The sequence below is a fragment of the Natrix helvetica genome (assembly GCF_964273705.1).
Source record: "Natrix helvetica genome assembly, chromosome: 8".
NCBI lineage: Eukaryota > Metazoa > Chordata > Lepidosauria > Squamata > Natricidae > Natrix > Natrix helvetica.
Window position 1 is genome coordinate 24,132,441 of NC_138559.1, and position 14,372 is coordinate 24,146,812.

The 14,372-nt window shown below is 48.0% G+C and overlaps 2 protein-coding genes across 2 annotated transcripts in view; one reads left to right on the forward strand and one right to left on the reverse strand.

Annotated features, from left to right (window-relative positions):
- GRAMD1B (GRAM domain containing 1B) overlaps positions 1-14,372 on the reverse strand; it is a 441,187-nt gene that overhangs the window by 264,402 nt on the left and 162,413 nt on the right. The gene's annotated exons all lie outside the window — the stretch shown is intronic.
- Positions 299-8,622, forward strand: BSX (brain specific homeobox; the record flags this gene model as incomplete). Its single annotated transcript, XM_081961471.1, has 3 exons — positions 299-554; positions 5,798-5,994; positions 8,359-8,622. The coding sequence occupies 3 exons, from the start codon at positions 299-301 to the stop codon at positions 8,620-8,622; spliced, it is 717 nt and encodes a 238-aa protein (XP_081817597.1).

Here is a 14,372-nt window from a genome sequence, read left to right on the forward strand (position 1 = left end):
CCGTCACTTGCCATTCAGGTGGGCGACTCGATGCCCAAGGGTGCGTTCCCTCCGCCCTGCTAATTCGCCATTGGCTGGTTGGAGATGCCCCTCTCGAAGCGGCCCTCAAAGGCACATGTCTCTCCCTCCCTCCCCCCCCGCCCCTCGACTCCAAAAGATCTTGAAGATCGCGGCGCGCTTCTCGCCCGGCTCATCCAGGGCGGCGTAGGAGAAGGTGTGGATCGGCCCCTCCTCGAGCTCCGAGGACAGCGAGCGCCCCGATCCGTCCCCACGAGCAGAGTTGGGCGAAAGGGACGAGATGAACCTCAACTTCACCTCGCCCGCCGTGGCCCCCAGGCCGACCTCCTTCTTCATCGAAGACATCCTGCTCCATAAGCCCAAACCTATGCGAGATGGGGGCCCCGAGGCTTTCCACGGAGCCCTGGCCTCACGGGTGCCTCTGCTGGACTATGGGTACCCGCTGATGCCGCCCCCGGCCATTTTGGCACCTCACCCGCACCATCCGCTCCACAAACCCGACCACCATCATCACCCCTATTTCTTGACAGCTTCGGGTAAGCGTCTCTTCTCTCCGGGGTCAGTTGGGCAATGGCAGCGGGGAAGGTCTTCGGGTTAGGAGTTTGGGGGGAGACAGAAGCTGGGGTTCAGGGCAAGAAAAACAAGGCAGTCAGCAGGGGTAAAGGGCCCCTTTGTGGGGGGGGGGGGAAGAAGCAAAGAAGGGAGTAGGGCCTCGGAAAGGAAACCATGGTAGTGTCTGAAATCGCCCAGCCGTGGCTGCGCGCACGCAGGATCTTAGACAGAGCAGAGGTGACCTGCAGAGATCCGAGTCTGCAACCTGTCGGGGTTGCGGTCCAGGTGAGCGAGCTACCCTCTCAAGTAACAGCTTGCCTCCCGCTCCATCCGCCACGGGTGGAAATTCAGAGTCCTGTTTTGAGGTCTCTGAAAGAAAGAAAGAGCGATTTTATTTCTTTAAGGGGCAGTTCCGTTGCTTCCTCCACTCCTTGGGGGTATTTTCAGAGTATCCTTAAACGCAGCGATCCTCCCTGGAAATTTTTGGACAAATGCAACTTTCAAAAGAATCCTTATTTGTGATATTCTTAAATTAACAAGCAAGTTAGTTGCGCTTGCCTTATGCTTGGTCTCTTTCCTGCCATCAGGGAGGCTAATTTTGTTTTGTTAATTTCGAATTAAACATCAGGAAGTTAGTTTTACAGAGTTAGGAAGGAAGGAAGGAAGGAAGGAAGGAAGGAAGGAAGGAAGGAAGGAAGGAAGGAAGGGAAAGGAAAGAAAGAAAGAAGGAAGGAAGGAAGGAAGGAAGGAAGGAAGGAAGAAAAGGTAAGAAACAAATAGGAAAAGGAGAGAAAAAAGGAAGAAAGGAAGGAAAGAAGAAAGGAAGAAAAGGATAGAAGGAAATAGGAAAAGGAAAGAAAGAAGGAAGGGAGGGAGGAAGGGAAGAAGGGAAGAAGGAAAGGAAGGGGGAATGAAAGAAGGAAGAAAAGGAAAGAAGGAAGGAAGGAAAGGAAGGAAGGAAAGGAAGGAAGGAAAGGAAGGAAGGAAAGAAGAAAGGAAGGACTTCTATGAAGTATTTAATAATTTTTAATCTTTCATTCTATCCCAGAAAATACTGGATTTTCCCAATTTCCCACACAATAGGTGACAGCTTAGAATCTGTTCACAGAGAATTAGGAAAAAGGCCGTTCATTTGGAAGGCGACCAAACCATTTCTTTTATTTGCTTTGACAGCATTCCGATCTTTAAACCGCTGCGGGGTTTATATGCTGCATCTGTATCCATCTGCCGCCGCGACTCTTTTTTTAAAAAAAGGAAAGGGGAAAACAAAGATATTGTAAACAAAAACAAAAAAACGGGGAGGATAAGCGGCCGCTCAGCAGCGCAAACGTATGTTTTGGGAAGGAAGGAAGGTGCAGGCGGAGGTCAGCGGGACTAACTCTCCAAAACGCGCAGGATTATAGCTCAAGGCAGTCAGGGTATATACTATGCTTCCTTAATTCATTTAAACTCAATGGAATTATTTCACCAGCACTGATGATCGTCCCAAAGTTGTTTCCCCCTCCCCAAGAGGCAAACTGGGCAAGTCTAGTTGCCTTTTGGAAAAAAACGCATCTTTGGGACAATCATGACCTGGATGGCAAAGAACCTTGATAGACACGGAGCACTGATGATGTTACCTGGTTTGGGTAGTGAAACGTCTTCAAGAATAGAAAAAAGTTCAGAGAGCATCAAGCAACCCCTCAATTATAACTCAGCATTTTTGGTAAAAGAAAATCACTTTTCAATAATTGGGGGGGGGTATAAATAGAGAAAGAACACCCCCACACACATTATCCTGCCACACTGGCCAAGAATTTAGAGTTTCACCACTTCCGAATCAAAAAACGGTTGACTTGGGTTTATTTCCCACTCATTCCGTCAGCTTTATTCCAAAATAGAGGAGTCATCCCCCCCCCCATCACAAGCAATGCAAAGCCAACCCCCCCCCCCAAAAACGGCGAAATTGGGAACGGCTATCCTGAGCCCATTTTCCCCCCGGAATCAGCCCAAGAAGCAGGGACTTGCTTCCCTGCCCCTTCCCCAAGACCCGTTCAAATTACCGGGAAGAATAATCGAGGATTAAAACGTAAGAGCACGGGGAGTAGATCCTCCCCCGCAAGCCCGTAGTTGCGATCCTATAGATAAAACTTGCATGGACGTAAGCTCCACCGAAAAATCAAAATTGCCCTTTGGAAGGTGCAAAAAGGCGGGATTGGTCAAACAGGAATCCGCGGGTCAGAAGTCCAGCCGCGGCCAGGGCCGTCCCCACGTAACCCGGGACACGCCTATAGATGAACGAGCTGTTCTTTTCTCAATAGCTGGGGGTGGGGGTCCTATAGCGAAGACCCGGGTCCTTTATTTGGTCCTAGCGCCAAACCACGCTCTCAGTTCCAGGACATTCCCCTTCATTCCATCCCCGACGGGGTCGGCTAGCAAGGAAGCGCTTCTACGGGGCGCACAGCCGCAAACGCGTCTTTACTGAGGCCTGGATGGGCAGGAGTGTTTTCCTTTAGAAAAGGAAGAGAGAGTCGGTCCGAGAAAAAGTGGAGCATTCTCGGGCTCGAATCAGCAATAATAGTAATACTGAGAGTAATAGTCAATGGTGTTTGTGGCACATCTTTAAATGTTCAGATGACTGAGTTTCATGTTTAATGAATAAAGTAAACAACAACCACCACCATCACAACAACAACACATAAAGAAATTGCAGTTTCCTGCAATAACACCAGCGGAACTGGGGGAAAATGCGCTACTCGGAACATCTTATATTTTAAGAAGGTCCTTGGTTGATCCCTAGGACGCTGGCAGCAACCCGTATCAACCATTAATACCAGTCAATGGTACTTGTGATGCATTTTTGAATGTTCAGTTGACTTCAGTTGACTTGAATTTCATGTTTAATGAATAAAGTATATAATCATCATCATCACCTAGATTATTATTATTTCTTTTATTCATTAAGACTGAGTTTCATGTTATAATAATAATAATAATAATAATAATAATAATAATAATAATAATAATAATAATAATAATAATAATAATAATAATAATAATAATAATAATAATAATAATGGATGAAGCATGTAACAGTGGTACCCATTGTCATCGGGGCAATTGGCACCATGTCCAAGAATTTTACAAAATACATCAACAAATTGCAGCTTCCTGCAATCACACCAGCGGAACTGCAAAAAACTGCGCTACTCAGAACATCTTATATTTTAAGAAGGTCCTTGGTTCATACCTAGGACGCTGGCAGCAACCCGTATCAACCATTAGCACCAGTCACTGGTATTTGTGGTGCACTTTTGAATTTTAGTTGACTGAGTTTCATGTTTAATGAATAAAAGAAATAACAATAAACCGCCTCCACGGCGGCCGACCCAAACCCCGGGGCGTTAGAAGCCTCGATCGGTTCCTCCCAAGAAGTTTCTTCTGTAGACTTTTTCTGGGGGTCCCGATGCCCTGGACTCCCGCAGTCTGCTTCGGGGCTGCAAAGCTCTCTGAATTCAGGCGTCCGGAGTGAGTGGATAGGTGAGGCTTTGGATCCCACAGCGGGCTTCCCCAGCCTTAGGGCTGCCAGGCGGAGGGGAAGGCCTCCGGGGTCTCCTCCGCAGGGTTGTTGTAAGGAAGGTAGTTGAAAAGGATACCAATGGCATGGTCGGGCGACTACAACAGATCCGGCTAAGACAGGGTCGGGGCCAGCCGGTAAATCATGCCCTCGGCCCAAATAAGCGAACTCTCCTTAGCTTGCACATTATCAACTCCGTTACTCCGCCGTGGGGTTTGTCCGTAGCTCAGGCTGCTGGAGGCAGAAGCAGAAGCCGAGGAGGTGAGGAAAGGTTACTCAGAGCCTTCGGGGGAGGGGGGGAACGTCATTCGGGCCATTTTACAGAAATAATTATAACAACCCGAAACAAGCGACTTTCCACGTCTCCACTATAGGTGAAAATACAGAACAAGACTCAAGGGCGTAAAATAGCTCCGGTTCCATGTGGCGCTCTCCAATGTGGTGGGAGTACAGTGCCCATCATTCCCAGCAAATGGGACCGTGCAGCAGCCCAGGGGGAGGGGGGGGGTACCAAAGGGCCGAAAACGCGCGTCTTCTCTTCCTCCGCGCAAGCATTTGAGAGAAAAGGGCTTCGCGCGGCCTCGCGAGCAGGGATTTCCTACCGGCGCCTAAATATTTAGTTGTCCGAAGAAAGTTTCTAAAGGAGTCTCGTAGGGTGGGAGGGACGGGGACGCGGCTGGGGGTGGGGGTTACCCAAAATCATTGCAGGATCGTGGGTACGTAAAGCTGCGTGTGCTTTATGCGTGTCTGTGAGCTGCTTAGGCAGGGAGGCAACGCTGACTTTCTATCTTGGTTTTCAACGCTTCTTAAGTTGCCGCTGGTTTTTAACCATGTTCAACTTTCTCTTCCTTCCTCGACTCGCGGAATGGACTCAAAGGGAGCCCGGGCTGGCTTTGCACAAAACCCGAAAATAAAACTAAGATTTGTACTTTAGTTGGTATAGTGAACACCGCCCTGGTGTCCCTGCGGCCTTTTATCATCTTCTTCTTCTTCTTCTTCTTCTTCTTCTTCTTCTTCTTCTTCTTCTTCTTCTTCTTCTTCTTCTTCTTCTTCTTCTTCTTCTTCTTCTTCTTCTTCTTCTTCTTCTTCTTCTTCTTCTTCTTCTTCTTCTTCTTCTTCTTCTTCTTCTTCTTCTTCTTCTTTTCTTCTTCTTCTTCTTCTCCTTCTTCTTCTTCTTCTTTTCTTCTTCTTCTCCTTCTCCTCCCCCTCCTCTTCCACCCCCTCCCCCTCCTCCTCTTCCTCCGCTTCTTCTTCCATCTCCTCTTTTTTCTTTCTTCTCTTTCTCCTCCTCCTCCTCCTCCTCTTTCTTCTCTTTCTCCTCCTCCTCCTCTTCCTTTTCTTCTTCTGCATCCGTCCTCCGGAATGCAGAGATGGGGGTGGCTGGCTGGGAATCCCCAACCCGGCCCCGACCCAACCTGGGCCACGAGAAACCTAGGAGGGAAAGGGGAGAGGCGCTTCCGATGGAGCTGCCAAAGCCAGAGATAATCTACCCCGATTGGGGGAAGGGGTAGCCCGTGATTGGCCCGGGGAAGCCCACTCGGGAGTCCAGAACTGGGATTCCCCTCTCTTTTTAAAAAAAAAATAAATCCTGGGTGTAGACGCGGGGAGGGTGATGATTTCAAGGTCTCCCCCCCCCCTCCGACTACTAGGTCCTTGTCTTGTTCCCCGCAGGGGTTCCTATGCCGGCTCTCTTCCAGCCTCACCCGCACGCGGAGCTGCCGGGCAAGCATTGTCGCCGCCGGAAGGCCCGCACCGTTTTCTCCGACTCGCAACTCTCGGGCTTGGAGAAGCGCTTCGAGATCCAGCGTTATCTCTCCACGCCGGAGCGGGTCGAGTTGGCCACGGCGCTCAGCCTCTCCGAGACGCAGGTAAGGGCACGAGATGGACGGAGAACGCCGCACCCCCGCACCCCCATCTTACCAAGTCGGGGAGGAGAGAGACGGGACAAAACAACCTTTATTATTTACTAATTCATTCTATTTTAATGTATTTATTAACATTTTCATGCCGCCCGTCCGGGCGTCAAGCGACTCTAGGCGGCTAACAAACAGTCGCTCTTCACTGGGAGACGGCCTGAACTCCCCGGCTTCTTCTTAGCATCAGGCAGGGACCCCAAAGCAGACGGCACTGCCGGGCGAACCCCTGTCCGATGCCAAGTTCGTACTGACTGGCTACTGATCCCCTCTCTGCAAAGGGGTTTGCAACTGAGGTCCCAAATGAAAGCGTGCATAATGTGAAGCCGCCGTATCGAAGCAAATACGGGGAAACACGATAGTAACGGTGCATTAAAGGTTTGGGCAAAATTCAGAAAAAGAGATTCAATCTCCCTTCCAAGATATTTTTATATCAAGGTCTCTTGTAATGAGGGTGAATCCCACTGGGGTTGGGATCGAATAGGACCGGGCAAAGGAAGCACCGACGGTTTCTATGGAGATTCTCCCTCATCCAGGTTACGGTTGTCCCAAAGATGGTTTTCTTCCCCAAAGAGGCAACTGGACTTTTTTTTTTTTTGAAGACCTTTCACTTTTCATCCAAGGAGCTTCTTCAGCTCTGACTGGATGGTGGGGAATGGAAGGATTTATCCCCCTTGCAGACAGCTGGAGGAGGAGGAGAAGGAGGGGAGGAGGAGCAAGAAGAGGAAGGCTGCATTTGAAGATATTTGATGCCCACTACCAAAACTCCCCCTGGATTTACTTTTGAGAAAAACGGATCTGAGAAATTAAACGCCTATGGGGAAAAAAATTCGAGAGGCCCCTGAACGTGCGAAACGGCTTTCTCCCGCTGCTTCCTACCCAGTAAGTCTGAGAGGAAGGGGAGTAGAGCCACTGTGGCGTGGAATTCAGCAAGCGAATCTCTCCCTCCCTCAGTTTCCCCGAGTGTAACATTTCATAATTTCCTCTACTGAGTTCAGGAGAGAAGGGGCTGCGTCGACAAACTTCCATTCTTTTCCAGTGACTTGAAGGAAAGTCCCGTCCTTTTCCACGCTCTCGCCTCACAAATCGAAGTTTGTACATCTCTGGGAAGGCGCTTGCATGGACACGTGTAAACGTGGCCACACGTGTGTGTGTGTGTGGGGGGGGGAATGTTAGGCCGAGCCCCTCGTTCTGTTCCCGGGGCTCTCTGGCAGAGGAAGGCAGCGCCCTCTAGAGATTGCAAGGACCCGGGACGGGGGGGGGGGGAGGGGGGAGAGTTGGGATGGCGGGGGGGGGGGGTTGGCCGGTTGGGGATGATGGGAACTACAGTCCAATAACACCCGGCCGGTCCCATTTTGTACTGACTGGAAAATAAGATGCTCTTAAATAAGGCTCCCCTCCCCAAAGAAGATTTTAAAAAAACACCCCACCCCTAAATTATTCTGCTCATTATTCTGGTCTCTTCAGGTGAGTTCACAGGACGCCAATACCTCAACTGGACCGAAAACCCACAAAAGAGTTGAGTTGGCAAAGTGATGATGATGATGATGATGATGATGATGATGATGATGATGATAATAATAATAATAATAATAATAATAATAATAATAATAATAATAATAATAATAATAATAATAATAATAATAATAATATCAGCCAAAATACTCCTGATATCGCTGTACCAGGAGACGCCAGAGTTGAAGAAAAATAACTGGAAAAAAAATCACAAAATATCACGACCTGGTCAACAATTATTTCTTCTTCTTCTTCTTCTTCTTCTTCTTCTTCTTCTTCTTCTTCTTCTTCTTCTTCTTCTTCTTCTTCTTCTTCTTCTTCTTCTTCTTTTTCCTCCTCCTCCTCCTCCTCCTCCTCCTCCTCCCCCTCCTCCTCTTCTTCTTCTCCTTCTTCTTCTTCCTCTTCCCCTCTTCGGCTATCGATGAAACATGTGACAGTGATACCCATTGTCATCGGGGCACTTGGTACCATGTCCAAGAATTTTACAAAACGCTTCAAGAAATGACAGCTTCCTGCAATAACACCAAAGGAACTGCAGAAAACTGTGCTACTAAGAACACCATACATTTTAAGAAGATACCTGGTTGATATCTAGGATGCTGGCAGCAACCCGTATCAACCATTAGGACCCTTCAATGGTATTTGCGACACATCTTTAATTGTGTACTTGACTGACTTTCAGGGTTAATGAATAAAAGAAATAATACCTGAGTCAAAATTCTCCCGAATCCAGCTCTGCTTCTACCTGAAATGGCTGAAGCCAGGCTTCCCGACTCACTTCTCTTCCCCCGCCCCCCTTTGCAGGTGAAAACCTGGTTCCAGAACCGAAGGATGAAACACAAAAAGCAGCTACGGAAGAGTCAAGACGACGCCAAAGCCTCCGGGCCCGAGGGGGCGGAACTGGCTCCCGGAGACTCGGCGCTGGACCCGCCGGGGCAAGCTAGCGTCGCTTCGACCTCCGACGCATGTCCAAGTGGCTCCGCGCCGGCCTTCCTGCCGGAGGACCCCGAAGACGAGGTGGACATAATCGAGGGTGGGGAGCTGTGCGGTCCTCAGCACCTCATTTAGGGCGCTGGGGGCGCGGAACGTCGGAACTGGAGACGGTGGCCCAAGCCGGGAGGGAAGGCGAGTGGGCGGCTGCTGAGAAAGAGACTTCGGGGGTCCCAGCGGGATCGGAGGGCCCTCCTTCCCACCTCTTCCTCTCCCCTTCTCAGGACGAGGAGGGTTGCTTTGCCAGCATGTCCCGCCCAAACCCTCCTCGAGGCTAGGAAAACGTCGTGTGAACGGGATGGGAGGATGGACCCGAGTTTGGAAAACACAATACCCATAGCCCTGCTGTTCTTTCTATCTCACCTTTCCACTCTCAACATCCCCAGTAAGAAAATGCTAAGACCGGAAAACAACCCGCATCGCCTCTTTCGGTTGGGCTGAGTTGTGTGAATGGGAAGTTGTGTAAAGTTTTGCTGGAAGGCCGCGCGGCTTTTCTCCAGGTACCCACAACCTGTAGGGAAAAAGCCTAGGACGCGTGGAAAGGCCGGAACCGGTAAGGAAACGTCCACATACCGGCCGTTCTTCCCCTCCCCTCCCCCCCACCCCAAACTCACGTGAAAGTGGGGACATCGATTCGGGTCACAGGGTCGTCGGAATCACTCGGGTGACCTGATTCTGGGTGTTTTTAATCCCCAAATACAGATATACTCCTCCTGCAAGCCTCCTTAAGATACGTGTTGGGAAAAAGAAGGGGAGAGCGTTCGCGCCAGTGGTTAAAGCGCTGCGGAACCCCGTTTCTTTGAAGCAGGTTAAAAGGGGCTTGACGCGGGTCGAAATTTGTTCCCGGTTTGTAGGTTTTCAGGGCTTTCTTTTTTTACAAATCACGGGCGGCTAATTCTCACGAACCCGCGCTAGAGGAATCGACGGTCCTTCGGTCGGTTCACAAATCGCTTTTTGAAGCCGAAGGAAAGTTTTGCCATCGGGGGAAGATCGTGAGAACGGGAGGGAAGGGGGGGGGGAACCATCACCAAAACGGAGCGGAGGGGGAAGGTCGGTCTTGAATTTCCCCCGAAATAAAACAAAACCCTGCGGAAGAAATTCAGGAAGAGAACTGATCATTTGAAACCTAAAACGGGGCTGGGGCAAAAGCGAGGGGGAAACTTAAGAGCAACCGGCGGGCCTCTCCAAATCATGCGTGTCAAACGCCTCCCTGAAAGGAACCCAAAGGGCATCGGTGCTAGGAAAGCAGGAAGAGCGAAGTTTCCCAGCGCTTAAAAACTGGAAGTGGTTGGGGTGGACGCCTTAGATCCCGTTATGTGAGAGGAAGCCCCGTTGCTTTAAGCGGGACAGGTTGGGCTGGAATCATTCAAGAAAAGTCGGCCGCAGATGGATGGGGTCTTCGCTGGGGAGGAATTTCATGCACTATAGTGGGGAGGGGGCGTTCTTGTTCTCCAAACCCGGCAGCCCTTTAAGAAACCCGTTCTGCTGATTCCAACGGGACCTTGTGCTCGCTCACTCCGGGCAAAAAATTAGGCATATTAATCTGGACACCGTTCCGCCATCCTTACCTCGTCTTCCTTAAAAACGGGTCCTAAATTTGCAAGGGGCCACTGGACTTGGCCTGATGTGATTTTGGTTTTTTTTTGGGGGGGGAGGAGGAGGGTGAGCGCTTTGGGATCCTGGCCGCTCTGGTGTGTAAACCTCACTGGTGTGATTTGGGTTGAAGGGTGTGTAGGGTGACATCTGAATTTGCCCAAGTCTGGCTTGTACCTATGGGGAAGCGGCTTCTGCCTTGGTGCAACGGGAGGACTGGGTCACTGTGTACATATTGAAATGACCTCTCTCAAAACGGTTATCTTCCTCATGCTTCTAATTATATTTACTTTTAAAACTATTGAACTTGGGATCTTCAAAATATTTATTCTAGAGAACATGGTGAACTCAATCATAATTTTTTCTTTCTTTCTTTCCTTCTTTCTTTTTTTCTTGTCTTTCCTTTTTCTTTTTTCCTTTCTCCTTTTTCTTTCTTTTTCTTTCTCCATCACCTTTCTCCTTCCTCCCTTTTTCCATCCCCTCCCCCTCCTTCCTTCTTCTACTTCTACTTTTTCTCCTCTTTTTCTTCTTCTTTTCCTCCCTTCCTTTCCAGATTTTTGAGATGCGTCAGCTCCTATTACAATAAAACCCTGATGGCGAAACTATGGCACAGAGCCATATTTGCTGGCACGGCAGCCCCAGCTGATTTTTGGTCTTCCAGAGGGCCGGGGGATGCCATTTTCACCCTCCCCAGCCTTCGGGAAAGCCTCCGGAGCCTGGGGAGAGTGAAAAACAGGCCCAATGGGGCAACCAGAAGTTCATTCCAAAACTTCCTGTTGGGCTGTTTTTTGCCCTCCCCAGGCTCCGGAGGCTTTGCTGAAGTCCAAAGTCCAAAGCACTTCCTCCAAAACATTTTCTGAAGCGTGCACCAACCTTAGAGTACAAGAATATGGACCTGAACGGAAGGCATAATACAATTTAATTCAGTGGGTCTTTTTCCTCCCTGGAAATAGGCTGCAAGTTAGTTGGTTAATACAGGTATTAACCAATCAGTTGCCAAGCTCGCCAATTTGCTCATATATGCAGAGTGGGGGCCAAGGCCATCTGGTAGTTATTTGCTGCCTCTGGAGTCTGACATCAGTGAGGCAGAAGAACAGCGGGAGCCTGTTCCCAGTGTGCGCATGCGTAGAACTGCCGGAAGGCAAGAACAATTAAGAAAACAGGGTTGACTTGGGAATAAGGCTTGGAGATGATTGGCCCCTCCCATAAGACATAACAGAGGAGCGAATGGGACGTGAGCTTTTGCAGGAAGCAATTAGTTCATCTGGTCCGTTCAAGCTTTGAAAAGTTCTGTTTGACTCTGTGCTAAGTTTGGCCTTGCTCTGCATCTGGCAATTAGGTCTCGGGCAGCATTTTCAGGGAGATAAGGTGGGTGTTTATCAACATTCCCCTGAAAGACTGTGGCAACTCGAGCAGACATCTGTCGGAATCTTCACAAACTCTTTGTGAAGCCTTGCAGACTGTTAATGACCATAATTTGCAGCCATATAAATAAAAGCCGGTTTTGGGGACTAAGATTGTGATTTATGCTTTCTCAGGAAGCCTAGGTCAGAATAATATGGACTTCAACTCCCAGAATTCCACGGGCATCAGAATTCTGGGAGTTGATGTCCACAGTTCTTCGAGTTACTAAGAACCATTGATAGAAGAAGCTACCTGTTTTCACATCCACCTTGTATTCCCACGAACTCATTCTTGTTAGACCTCATCTCTTCATGTCATACTTGTTCTTCTGCCAAAGGTTTTCAACCACAGCCTGCATATTTCAACAGTCTCCCATCAATTTTAGAAAGAGGGAACCTCTAGAGGTCCCCATGGCAAACGTAGCAATAGCACTTATATACTGCTCCACAATGTTTCACAGCCCTCTCTAAGCGGTTTACAGAGTCAGCATATTGACTACAATGATCTGCGTCCTCATTTTACCAATCTCGGAAGGATGGAAGGCTGAGTCAACCTTGAGCCCGATAGGATTTGAACTGCCAAATTGCAGGCAGCAGAAGTAGCCTGCAGTACTGCACCCTAACCACTGGGAAGGAAGGAAGGAAGGAAGGAAGGAAGGAAGGAAGGAAGGAAGGAAGGAAGGAAGGAAGGAAGGAAGGAAGGAAGGAAGGAAGGAAGGAAGGAAGGAAGATAGCAACAGCACTTAGACTTATATACCACTTCATAATGCTTTAAGAGCCCTCTCTAAGTCGTTTACAGAGTCAGCCTATTTTCTCCAACAATCCGGGTCATTTTACCCACCTCAGAAGGATGGAAGGCTGAGTCAACCTTGAGCCTGGTGAGATTTGAACTGTCAAATTGCAGGCAGCCGGCAGGCAGCAGAAGTAGCCTGAAGTACTGCACTCTAACCACTGAGAAGGAAGGAAGGAAGGAAGGAAGGAAGGAAGGAAGGAAGGAAGGAAGGAAGGAAGGAAGGAAGGAAGATAGCAATAGCACTTAGACTTATATACCACTTCATAATGCTTTAAGAGCCCTCTCTAAGTCGTTTACAGAGTCAGCCTATTTTCCCCAACAATCCGGGTCATTTTACCCACCTCGGAAGGATGGAAGGATGAGTCAACCATGAACTGGTCCTTGGCTGTGGGCAGAATTCTAACCCCTGTGCCACCACGTAAAACATCATAATATTGTAAAGTCCTCTTTGTGTTCTCCTAAGTTCCACAAATGATGATAGCAGCAATACTAAATTCTGGTATGAAGAGATATTCAAAAGAGGATTCGATTCCGTCTTGATTCATCCGAAGAGAAAAATATAGATTAGGCTTAATTAATTATGCAGCTAGGAGCGTCATATTTTAGATCGATCCACTGTTATCCATTTAATTCACATTTCTGATATTTCTTCTGGCTCTGCTCCATTGTCTCTCAGTCAATTACTCCCAACTCAGCGTCATTCGCATCTAATCAAAATTCCACCCCTCTGATTTATATTCCAATATTTTCAGGGACACGGTGGCTCAGTGGCTAAGGCACTGAGCTTGTTGATCAGAAAGGTCGGCAGTTCAGCGGTTCGAATCCCTAGCGCTGCGTAACGGAGTGAGCTCCCATTACTTGACCCAGCTTCTGCCAATGTAGCAGTTTGAAAGCATGTAAAAATGCAAGTAGAAAAATAGGAACCACCTTTGGTGGGAAGGGAACAGCGTACCGTGCGCCTTCAGCATTGAGTAATGCCGGCCACATGACCACGGAGACATCTTCGGACAGCACTGGCTCTTCGGCTTTGAAACGGAGATGAGCACCGCCCCCTAGAGTCGGGAACAACTAGCACATATGTACAAGGGGAACTTTTACCTTTACCTATTTTCAGACTATCCCTTTTTCCCCCAACCTGTCCTGGCAGGAAAATCCTAAAATGCATAGGATTTAAATCCAGATACAGTTTATTTTTTTTGGAGTAATGTATTTTACCCTCAAAAGTTTAGCCGTCTGCATCCAAAGGTTTCTAACTGAAATTCCTCTTCAAGTTAAAAAGCTTTATCCGTAAATTTTTAAAAATTGCCCTGCCCTCCAGGTTGATACAGAAAGCATTATCTGATTCTGAAGGTGAGCAATTAAGACATTAAGCATTGTCAAACCCATGGCTATATTTGCATTTTATCCTAATAATAAGCCCATCAGCTCATTTTCAGGAGACTGATGCTCCTTCAACTAAATCCTCTGATCAAAGCAAAAAAAAAAAAAAAAAGCCACTTGCATGAAAAAAAAAAATCAGAAAAGGAAATGCTAATTTAGACCCCTTAATATATGATGGTAAGAGAGTCCTTCAATTAACTCAATTCTATGGCTCAGGGAAATAATAATAATAATAATAATAATAGGTACAAAGAGTCAGATTGGAAAGGTAGAAATACTCATTAAATCCAAAAAGGTCCAGCATCCATTATTTCTAGCATCTGGGGCTAACCAGGCACATATAGGCTGCTCATCAAAGAGATATCCGTGCTTGTAATGGGTTAAATTGAGAATATAATCTAATTAAAATATTAGGCAACGAATAAACAGGTCTTTGATGATATCCCTCTAAAGGGTGGTATTAAAAAATACGTTCTTGAGCTTTGCCGTGAAAGAAATTATCACTTTTAGTTAAAAAAACAATAGAGCTCATCAGAAATACTTCAAAGTCGTGCCTTTTCAGTCGCCTTCATTGCTATTCAGAGGTGGGCTCCTACCGGTTCGGCCCGGTACCGGTAGTGGTTTGGAGGCCTGGGTCGCTGGAACCGGCAGCGACCCAA